The sequence below is a fragment of the Cygnus olor genome, chromosome 3 (genome assembly GCF_009769625.2).
Source record: "Cygnus olor isolate bCygOlo1 chromosome 3, bCygOlo1.pri.v2, whole genome shotgun sequence".
NCBI classification, from domain to species: Eukaryota; Metazoa; Chordata; class Aves; order Anseriformes; family Anatidae; genus Cygnus; species Cygnus olor.
In genome coordinates, this window is record NC_049171.1 from 57,670,271 (window position 1) to 57,682,732 (window position 12,462).

General features: G+C 37.2%; 1 protein-coding gene across 4 annotated transcripts in view; it reads right to left on the minus strand.

The window, feature by feature from the left end:
* Nucleotides 1-12,462, minus strand: part of PTPRK (protein tyrosine phosphatase receptor type K) — a 418,105-nt gene that overhangs the window by 274,797 nt on the left and 130,846 nt on the right. For all 4 annotated transcript variants that reach the window (XM_040551725.1, XM_040551724.1, XM_040551727.1 and 1 more), the window contains exon 3: nucleotides 6,832-7,103. In XM_040551725.1, the coding sequence (XP_040407659.1) occupies nucleotides 6,832-7,103 (272 nt within the window). The remainder of the gene's footprint in view (nucleotides 1-6,831; nucleotides 7,104-12,462) is intronic.

Here is a 12,462-nt window from a genome sequence, read left to right on the forward strand (position 1 = left end):
ATACTAGGTGAATTTATGAATGAAGTAGCCTGTTCTCAGAATCATACTGGTGATTCTGAAAGTGGAAGGTCAAAAAGCATGCACAAATATGACCAAGCGATATAAAGAGCATGTCTTAAAAACAGCTGCCCCACAAATTCAAATGTAACTCCAAAGTAAACAGCATCAAATGGACTGCACAGTACTTAGGTAAGTGATAATGGTACTGAAATCACTTAAACATTTTTTTCTGGAAGCTGTAAGTGAAGCAAAGTATAACCTTTTATGACTCCTCCAATGTCAAAATTTAAAGGCCCAGATGCCAATCAACAGTCAAGAGACTTGACATTGATTTCTTCATACATTAATACCCTGCCCTTCTCTTCCCACCAACAACTCTGACAGTGCCAGCTCAGCTCATTGTCTTAAATGGAACCCCTCTGTCTCACATCACCAAAGCTCAGACTTCTCCCTTTTCCCTGCTTGTTGTGCCCGTATTTTGATCTCAATGTTGGTCCTTAAGGCATTCCTATGGAGAGACTAGCTTCCATCTGGCTGCCATTTCAGGTGAGTACTTTCACTTCCTTACACAAACCTTACCATAACATTTCTCAGGAGTGAAACTCAGTCATGATTCATTACTGAATCATAGAACAGCTTGGGTTGGAAGGGACCTTAGAGACCGTCCAGTTCCAACCCCACAGCTACAGGCACAGATGCCTCCCACCAGACCAGGTTGCTCAAAGCCCCATCTAATCCGGTCTTGAACACTTCCAGGAACAGGGCTCAGAAAGAGGCTCCAGGAACAGCTTCTCTGGGCAACCGTGGATGCCAGGGCCTCACCACCCTCTGAGTAAAGGATTTCCTCCTAACAACTAATCTAAATCTCCACTCTTTCAGATTAAAACTATTCTCTCCTTTCTTATCATTATCTGCCCAAGCAAAAAGTTGCTCTCCATCTTTTTATAAGTCTTTAAGTATTGGAAAGCACTAATGAGGTCTCCCTGGAGCCTTCTGATGGTGTGAATCACAATTCTGAGATTTCATTTTTAAATTCTAATTTACTCTTGTAAAAGCCATTTTAATTGAGCCAGTATTAATCAAAAATAATAAGATGGCTTCCGCTGATTCATTTTGAAATACTGTTTAGATGTCATACTATAAATCTTTAGTAGTAGCTAGAATCCTGAGTCATGGCCAACAACACCACTGGATGCAGTTCTTTAAAACACAAAGACTAACTCCTAATCTCAAAAGTAAATCAGGACGTGACAGAGGGTATGCTGTAATGCTTATAAGCTTTTGTTAAAGAGGCTCAGTTTTTAAATTACAATTTTTTAAAAGTCTACAAAAATCTGTTAGCCCAAGTTAGATTGAAAAGAGCCAAGAGAAATGGGTGTAGGTCTGCTAGCGGCAGAAGAAATGAGCTTTCATTTCTACTACCAGAGCAAAAACTTTAACAGAATACAACCAGACTGGTTTAGGTAACCACAGAGTATAAAACTTACAATTAGTATGCCTAGGAATACAGAAAGAAATTAAATGTACATCCACACCTAGACAAAAAAAAAAAAAAAAAAGCCTTTGTCCTTTGTATGAAACTTAACAATGCCTTTGAGCAGTTCAGGCCAAAGGTCTACATACCCCAACACTCCTTCTTTAACAGTGATCATAAGGAAACCTCTGTAGAAAGGTAAAAACAGGGCAAGAGTACACATACCTTTTTGTTTCCGACAAACCATCCTCTGCTCCTCCAGCTAATTTCAGTTCATGAGAGTTCCTGGTCCTGTTTGCATAATTACTGATTTCTAAAAGATCTCTTCCAAGAATTTGCTCAGCGTCTCCTTCAGCCTACATACTCATCTGGCATCCCCAACAGCTATGCCTGACGTAGGCTTCCACTGGCCTACAGCCTGCTGCCTGAGCCACCCTTTGCCTATTTTCAGACCGGTTCCCCCACCAGACTGAAAAGGCCTTAATTCTAGAAGTGGAAGAGGATTCCTCTTCACAGCAGTCCTGGTTTTGCAGACCTTTATCATGTTTCCCTGAACTGCATCTTTTTCTAGGCCAAAGAAACTTACCCTGTTTGAGTATTCCTCTCATGTGTGCCTACAGCGCTGCTCCTCTGGCACTGAACTCTTGCTCATGCTGGGATTTCCACAAGGCTTGCACTGTCTTGCAATTCAATATCCAAGACTTAGAGCAAGCTTTAACATGAACTGTCTAGCTACTTATCAGTGTTTCTTAAAATATTCAAATACAACACTTCCCATATTAAATTCTCCTCTATTTAGTCAACAGAATTACACTGTTTACAAGTTTTATTCAACCAGAATGTCTTTGATTTATTTTTAGTCATTTTCTGTATTCCAAATTTAATTCCTTTGAAAATATCAGTACTTTGGAACGCTTGTCCTTTCTTTAAGAACTTCTTTGGATTTTCCTGATTCTACTTATCGCTTCAAGGCTAGAGACTATATAGAATCAAGGAGATCTAGCTTATAAATAGGAAGCGGGAGTTCACGAGGGTTGGGTTTCTTCTTCTTGGCCTGTAACTCAGTTCTGTGCAGTTCACACAGGCTGTATTGATTGTACTTCTGTACTTTCTAATAGCAATTCACTCATTGCTTCCTTTCAGACGTATCAGCTGACTAAACCAAATAAAATTCCCTGCTTTCCCAATCTTTTCCCACATGCAGCTCGACAACAGTCTCACATCTCTGTAAGTTTAGAGTAGTGATCTAATAGCCAAAAAGACAACAAATTTTCTTATCTAACAAGAAATCTGTTTCTTACCTTATCTAGCATATGGCCTGAATGTACACACCATTAGTTAATATTCAGTCAATCTGCCATCCTGTTATAATTCTGTTATTGTTTCAAAAGCTCTTAAAATCGTACGGGAAAATAACTTTCCAAGATCTTTGAGCTATTTAAACATTTACAAATTCTATAAACCATCAATATTAAAATAATAACACATTCATTATTCAAATCAGGATTCACAAGTCAGGAATAAGATGATTTGGCTTTCTAGAGTTTTTCTACACCTTTTAAATGGTCAAGCATCATTATTAGTCTTCCTGAACTGATAAAAACAACATCTACTTGGTAATGATTTCATTATTTCTGGTTTGCTAGCTACACTTCTAAGTGTAATCATCACTACTATCAAGCGGGTACCTTAGCTAGCCTATTTTTAAGCTGCAGAGAACCATTACTGTATAATGAAGTTTTAAAGATCCATAAAGAAATCAAGTAATTCATTTTTAACAAGTTTGGGATTTGTGGTTCCAAGTCAAGTTTCCTTATCAATTTCTGGTCAAGAGTTACTAAAATCATGAGAGAGGCAATATAAAAGGAAAACCAGAAAATCCATGATTCACGTTGCAAACTGGACCTTACTGGTGACTGAGCAAGGACATGACACTACAGTAGCAACAGGAATTTGCTGGGGAAGATTTAAAAAAAAAATTAAAATTAAAACCAAGGGAAAATAGTGTTCAAGCAGACAAACCAAAACAAAGCAACCCCATCCTTCATTTAAAACAACAAGAACAAAAATCAAAAAAGATGACATAGGTGGCAAGAGAAGAGAAATGGAAAATGATGGTGACAAAGGCAGAAAAGCAGCAACAGTCTTCAGCAGCTGTACAATCCTTACTGTGCAAAGCAGGAAAGAACTTAGGGAAAAGAACAGAAGCATTAGACAAAACAACACATCCAGACAGGAATAAACATTTTAACTAAAATAAACTAATGAGTGACAGTAGTAACCAACATACAATAAAGACAAATCTCCCAAACAATTATGAAGTTTAAAAGACAGAAATCCTCAAACAGTTTTCCTTTGAAGTAAACCTTAGATAGGTCAAAGGTGGAGTATTTCCAACAGAGCGATAAAAAAAAAGATTCCAGAACTAACAAGGATCAAAATCAAATCATGTCTTCAGTCCCAAGGGATTCTCTAACCAAACCCTTTTCCTTGACAGTTCATCCCCATGTTAAACAAACAGAATAAAAGATGCAGATGCCTTCTAGCAGGAGAGAGAAGACAGACCGTATCATTACAGGACTGCAGAAATTTCCTGAGTGCAAAATGCAAGAACAGAAGAATTACAGGTCCCATGCTTGGAGAAACCCACAGGAATGGTCCTAACATGTAACTGCCATTAGAATTTCATGTCATATACACTGTAGACACTAGAAGCTTAAATCAGTGGGAAAAAATAAAAAACTGAACTAACAGAAGTCTGCAAAGGGACTAGCTTGTTTCTTATGCTCCAAGTTCTTGAACCGCAAATTAGCTCAAGGCTAGAGGTGTATTCTGGGGAGGTGTGACCATGAGTTTGTCCTGATGGTGAACTCATCTACAAAATTCTACTGTTATCTGCTGTCAGGGACAGGATACAAAGCTAAACAAAAATACAGTCTGATCCAGTAAAGCTATTGTAATAAATCATATTGTATTTCAAGAGGGAAAAAAAAGAGAAAAAAATCACTTAATAATATAGTAAAAAAAGATGTAAATGATTCCTTTTTTTTTAAAAAAAAAGAGGTATTTTCATAAGTAAGAGGAAACGTTCAGTCCATCTAAAAATATATTAAACTGTATCTATACTGTTGAACAGAGTGATATGCAAGACCACTGTGCTCATTTTGAACAGGAAGCAATAAAACTGCACCAGCACAGAAGAGCATAGAAATGCTTTTAAGGAGATAATTAGCTGAGCTGCAGCATTATATTAGTATTATTACACAGACATCCTGCTAACTTCCAGCTCGCTGTATGAGGCTTCCTTGTAACGTGAACTATGCTGCTCAGCCCCTGCTAATCTCTGAGCTTTTCCCTCAGTTAAAAGTGAAGGCAATCACAATGCAGCTGACCTGACGACCCAAGTACCTTCGCACAGTTCTGCTCCACAGTCATCTTTAGTAGTGACCTTGCTTGGACAGGCAGGAATCCAGTCTCCCTTCTAGTAAAAAGCCTCTTCCACCTCGTTTTACAAACCGTTGCGTATTTCCCTTCAGTGCTAGCAAAACTCATGGCCCAACAGGTAGATCAAAGTGACAAAATCATGAGCTGGAGCTCTACAGCAAAGAACTCCTATGAGGCAAATGAAAAAAGACTTCCATGCCGATGAATAACTCAACTCAAAACTAACACAAAAAAAAACAACCGTGAAAAGCGATGTTGACTGAGGCCTCAAAGGACCACTTAAAACCACAAAAACACCAACCCTGTTTTTTGTGCGAACAAGCAGGCATGCACAGGCAGCATGCATATTTCCCCTCCTGTTTATAAAAACAATTGTACGAGTCATACAGTCACAAATCATGGCAGGCTGCATTAACAATTTTCCAGTCCTACTCCAGATTTATTTTTAATTTAAAAATAAACTATGTTATACATGATTTCAATATTCTGCTGGATGACCGAGCAAGGAAAAGAACGAATTTCAGTACAGTCTATGAAGAGATAATGTGAAAGCTATAACGCAAGTGAAAAATGGCCGTGTTGCTAAGATAAGGCCCCAACCACCAATCTCATTGTCAAGCCTGGCCATCTGTCAGCAGAAACCTGATTTACTGCATATAATGCTGCTATACTTGATTACTACTATACAGCTATAAAAGGCTCCTGGTTATTTTAAGCACACCAAAAGCTACTTTCTAGCAACATAAAAGGGTTAATAAAACACCTCCTCAGAAGCCAGGCTTTATGAAACCAGGTTTCAGATCTTTAAATCCAATTCCACATAGTTTCAATGTCATGGATAGATTAAATTGCTTTATAAATAAAAATATGAAAACCAGAGAAACAGAAACTCAAGAAAAATTTAAAATACTAATAAATAACACTGGCTTCACCTTATAAGTAAGGCTGCTAGCAATTGCATCAAAGCTTGTTTTTCATGGAAATTATTTTGATGATGGGCAATCACAAAGAATTTTAAAGAAGGCCTTTTAAGAAACATTCCCAAAAAATGAAAAATCATGAACAAGAAAATCATGAACACAGAGGCCATTTTGCTTCACATGATAACTGGCCTGGATATCCGACCCGCTTGCAAGAGCACTAATGTCCTGGAGCATCCTTGGACAAGGCCCTGTAAGCCCTGCGCACAACCATGACATAATGCCTCACAGTGTAAGAGCTCTGAGGAGCGTACCTAATCCAACTCTTCCCCTTTTGCACGCCAGGACAAAAATGCCTGTGTATGAGATTCATCCTTCACATCAAATACCCACCGAGTGAAACAGCTGCGGGTACTTCCTCAGGTTAATCAAACAAATCAAATAACAGCATCTAGTAATAACATGACTATTTTTCTCTCTAAACAACAGGCCTACGCTGCAGGTGGTTTTGTCCCATAGCAAGCAAACAGGAGACAAACATGTCCTGAGCAGCTGCTCATTAGGTGAGCACCATTCTGCCTGCACAGCAAATGAAGCAAATGTCATGTGGAAAAAACAGTTTACGGTCATGTAATTAGACACAGTAACACAGGCACATCCAAAAGAGGAAGGAAGACAGGTACAAATTATAGTGGCACAAGCAATTTATTTCTCGGAGTTTATAATTTTTGATGTTTCTGGACTTTAACCTCACCATTTCTTTTAATGAGGCTTGGTTCCTGTTAATTTTTCCCCATTATACAATGACGGGTAACTTTGAATAATCACTTCCTATAAGAATCTCCCATCCTCAAATACTTATTTATTCAGAATGGAACACGATATTTAAGGACACTGGGAAAGTACTCCAAAAGAATAGACCAGAATGAATGCAAATTGTACAGGATCTAGCTGTAAGCATTATAAAGAGGTAAAAATTTATTGCAAGCCTACCTGATACTCGTTGGGCCAGAAGGTGCTGACAGCCAACTCTGCTCGAAGCCAGTCTTTGCCAGTAGAGCCGGTGACATTCCAGATGGGATTTGCCAGCGGGCCTTTGTTCACCCTCACCAGGATGTTCAGAGTTCCTGGGTTTGCTCCATTCTTGCTGTACAGAAGGTAACTGAAATCGATACAGTGAGTATCGTTTTCTTTCATTGTTGGAAGCTGGAGCCGAGTCTTTTCTCCAGGGTCGTGGTCTGAGGAAATCACTATCATATACGATCCTAAAGAAGAGGGGAGTGGGAAGGGGGAAATAAAAAGGAAAAATAAAACAGTAGTAAGGAAGAATACAAATATAAAAAGAAACTGATTTTCACTGTAAAAAAGGATGGAATGCATATATTTTCATATCCCAAAATCTCAAAATTCAAGGAAGAAATTCAGCATGCTATAAAATGCCTAGAAATGTCACTGAAGCAGCATCTACAGAAGACAGCATATCAGTGAAGACCTCTGTATATGCTTCCAACTACAAACATTTCTTCCTCCTGTTTTAGGATCAGATAATTGGGAATAGGATCACAGATGGACTGAATAAAAATCATGAGAGGTGCAAAGGATCATCATTATTCTGAGGTCACTAAGGCCAAAATTCTCTCAACTTGCTCCACAGGTTTCCTGAAAATGAAGAGTATGGAATAAGTTCCACATTTCTCAGCACAGCTTTACCAGATCTTCCTCCACCCAGAAATGGAGGCAGACTTGATTTTCAGATCTACTAGCAACTGAACTAGCTCACTTCGGACAGCAAGCTGCATTTGAAGTCCTGAAAAGTTGGGTTTGTTGCTACATTTGCCAGCGGGTCCGAGAGGATAACAGAGGTTTCTATTGCTGGAAGAGATCCCATCTCGTATGTTTATTTTACCAATAGACAGAATACAGAACAAACTGAGCCTGCCTAGCTACAAAGGCGGAAAGTGGAAATCAGATGTTTAAGTTGATACAGGACACAATGCTGAAATGGTTTGTCCTGATGTTCTGCAGAATGGACAGTAAGTGGGTGGCTGCCAGTTTCACAGCGTCCTAGCCCCATAGCACCCTCATTTCTTCAAGAGCGACAACTTCATGCCAGTGTACTATCTTGCAAATGAACCCCACAAAACGACGCTTCTGAGATATTGCACATCAGCCAAAACTTTACAACCAGGTGAGAAAATCAAGCTCGGTATACAACATGAATCCTTGCCAGTCTTGCTTAGTGGTTCCAGAAGGTTCATGTTATCATATTTTGCTTCTACTTTACTTCTTCAAGAGCACTGTTATAAAGAACTCTTCCTCCTGAAGAAGACTCAGTTAAAATCCATCAAAAATATAGTTCAAAAATTAGACTAAATTTAAAAAATCGTAGATTAGTGAGCACTTGTCCAAAGGAATAGTCCCATACGAGTCCTGTGAGTATATACATGAATGAGCATACTATCGATTGAAAGTCTTCTCTTACGTACGTATTTGTATAAATTACTACATTTATGTGCATGAAGTTTCATCTTTTGATTTTTATGGAACAAAGAAATACTGTGTTCTCAGGCGACCCAAACAGTTGTATCTATGAATATGGAAGTTGTTGACAATTTTCATCTTCTCAGGAGAAGATGAAAATTCAGGAGTATGGATCAAATCATCTGTATGAGATGACAATTTACTGCCCTGTAAAGCAATTCTGTGCTAAAAAAAAATGTAGCAAAAGAGTAGGCAATGCTACAGAATGAAAGCAGCTCTGATTAAAGTACAGTGCTGGGATCTTTTAATACTCATCTTCAAGAAGAAAAAAAGGGGAGGGGGATGTTAAAGAGAACTACTACAATGCAACATAAGCACCTAGTTAGTATTTAGAATTATATGCAGAATCTTTTATAAGATTTATTTATTCTTTAAAAGAGAATTTGGCAGACTATCAGTTCTTCATTGCTACGTCTTCATCATTAATTCTCATTTATAAAGACACAAAAGAATCATATTACACTATGTAGGTTTGCTGTTAGAGATCTTTAATGATTATGTTTTAAAATCAATTGAAAATTGCACACAAGCTGTTCCAAAAAGTGTTTCTAAACTACATCCAATGGTGTGCACTGATTATGTCTCTTGACTCTAGAATAAACTTACTTAGAGAAAGCCTGCTTGTAATCTCTACCTCAGTACATATGACCTTATAAGCACCAGATTACTCATGAATGACGCAATACAGAATATTATTTTCCAAAATTTGGAATAAATACTATGCATTTGGCAGGGGGAGCTTATGTGTCAGCAATTGTGGGATATTTTTTTTCTAAACAAGTTAGAAAAGTGAAAAGGATCAGTGAAAAACTACAAAGAATACTTTCCGCAGCATTAGCACTGATTCTATACAGGCATCTACATTGCCTCTTAGCCTTTGTTACATTCATCTTGCAAATATTTTTAAGTAATAGACAAAAAGCAAAATATTTTTTTCCACACCAAATACTTTTTTTCTACACTTCTAAAGCTAAGAGCAGGAAACAGATAAACCCTCCAACTTTTTTTCTGAAGGGAATCTGTGGGAGAAAATGAAGGAGCAGAATATAAGAATTAAATTTTGCAGAATTTTTGAAATATTTCTTTCAATTTACCTCAAGATAAAGATAAAACTACTGGGAGGAAAATAAGATCACAACCAAATAACAAACGAACTAGAAATATTTCAAGATCTTGTTCTTATACTAACGCATCTGCTATAATCTTTGGAGGCACCAACATACATTTTTCAGCATATACACACATTTTTTAATACTCTACTTCTCCAATCTCATTCTTCATCATTTAAAAATACTTAGAAGCAAATTTGCATATATCTATCTACATGTGTTAGTCCCACAGCATTTCATGAAACGCTCCAGACAGCATTCATAAACCATTTGTCACAAAGCCAAAGCATCTGTTCAGCATCTTGCAAACTACTTCCCCTTGCCTCCCCTTCTTAAACTTCTTACCAGGCTATCTTCATGAATGTGCTCCTCACTCCCTCCTCAAGCATCTACCTAATCCAAGAAAATCGGAAGACCATGCCAAAGTAAAATACACCTCAAATTTATATTTTTGAAAAACACACAAAATATTTTCTTACACCTTCTCCAAGAAAGACAGTCTTTATTTGTAAAGAATACTATATACTAAACCAGGATTGAAATATTTTTTTTTTCTTATTTATGCCAGCTTGTAGTACCTTAAGTTGAAACTTAAAAGCCTTAGACAAAACTTAAGCCCTAGATACTCTGTACAGTGTTGGGTTTTGTTAAAAAAGCATTGCCTTCCTTTAATATTTAAAGTAATATATAATAATAATATGTATGTAACACAAATTGCTGAGCAATACATTAAAATAAGTGAGTAATGAATAATAGAAATTACAGAAATAATATGAATCATAGAAATTACAGAAAGAATAATGTTCCAAACAAAAAGATTTAGAATTGTAAGTCCAGCAAAAACTGAGATAGTCTGGTGTTGATAAGAACAAGCAATAATGCTTTTAAACTTGAAAGGTATTTGGCTACCAAGACACTGCTTTTATAAAGCAATGTCTACTGGAAGAAGGATCACGACATGAATGTATCCCTAGGAAAATAACTCCTCACAGAATTAACACCTACTGCCCCTTCACTTATCAAAGCAAATAATATTTTAAAAAGTATTAATGGAAATGAAGTAATAGGAATAAATAGTGCCAGTACCATGAGATTTTCCTTTAAATTTTAAATAACTAGCTACAGAGCACAAGAATGTTGATAAACGTCAAAATATACACAACTATTTTTAAAAAAATAAAAAATTAAAAGATAACATGCAAACATACATTCAGATGGTAGCATATGCTACCATGCACTCAAACATACGTGCAGATGATCTGTTCTCACATAAAGTTATTGCAGACAACTTGTACATTTATGCCTACATTTCACTGCTTGTGTATAACTGCATTAAAAAAAAAAACACAGGAAACAAGTTTATAATACTGTATTATTACAAAAAAAAAGCTTTCAATTAATAAATTTATTTATTAAAAGAGTGACAAAACAGCCAAGAGGCCAGTTAGCATAGCTAACTAACATCTTGGATGATTATTAGTGGTAATACTGGCAGGGTACAAAAGCAAGAGGTGGGAAGTGAACCTCAGCAAACCACTTCAAGCAACAGGGAACAATTACCCAGATATTTAATGTGAAAACAGAGAGAAATAATGATAGGACAGGAGATCGCAAGTTATAAAGTAAGATATTATTGGACTTGGCAGAAATGCAAAGTGTAAGCAAGGGAAATGTTCACAAACCCTTAGATTAATTAAATCCTTATTTGAAATTTTTGAGGAGAGTGTAGCGCAAGTGTCACAGCCAAATATTTAGAAATCCGTTCCACACTGGAGCAGGGGAACGGGGCAAGGAGGAAGGAACAGCAGTGACCCAGTGGTATGGACTGACGGCAATCTCCATTCCCCATGTTTTAGTTTTTACTTTTGTTTCTCACCATCTAAATCAATTTTAAGTGGCAATAAATAAAATTTTGCCCCAAGTTGAGTCTATTTTTCCTGTGACAGCAATCAGTAAGTGATCTCTCACTCTCTACCTCAATCCACAAGATTGGTCATCTTATTATCTTCCCCTATCCTGTTAAAAAAAACAGGGACAGAGAGTGCCCTGGTCAGTGTCTGAACAAGGCACCATAATTGCCAAAAAGGTAAATGGTAGCATTTAGATAGCGTTACCTACCTGCTGTTAGACACTGCAGAGACTAGCCATTTTAGTAAATCCCAGTGAAGACAGGCTCTCCGATTTTTACCATTATATTGGCCTAAGAGTATCTTAGTGGAAACAGAGCACACAGCTTTACAAGAAAGAAGTCAATGCAAGTGAGTTGCTTCACTAAAAAACAGAACAGTGCCAAAAACATCCATACTTCAGGGGAATAAAGAAAGGTAAGATGAAAGAGGAAGTTCTTGCAGGATAGAAAGGGTAATGTCATCTTTGGATGATGCTGTGAGAAATTAGATGTGAACAGTATCCAAAATCATCATTTACACCTGGACAAAGAGCGATTGCTGTTAACTGTTCTTTTCACCGTCCGGTTTTCACCATGTGTAAGTGAAAAGACTTTAGTTACTCTGGCAGGAGGACTGTTACAAAATGCAGCATAACTCTTGAGCAACATTTTTCTTGAGCTTGACATTTATGTTGCTTCACCCTCCTTCCAGTAATTCCCAAAAGTCTTACCCATCACTGCAAGTTTACAATCTTTAAAACATATAAACAATGTTCTCTTTCTCCCACCATACTTTGTTTTTTTTTTCTATTTATACACCATTTATATTTCCCCAAATCAAACTCCACTCTCCCATTTTTGCTCTTCTTCTCTGAAGTCCATCCCATTTATCTGCCAGTTAATAGCTCCTAATATTATCATCAATGTAACAACAACAACAAGACCAATACAATTCTCTCCTACACAGAATAGAAACATCAAAGCATGAAACAGCTAAACAACACTGCTCCCTAAACCTTTAGTGAGCTCACGTCAAGAATTCAACTTCAGGATCTGAGCTTCAGGAGGATTTTGATGCCTATTCAG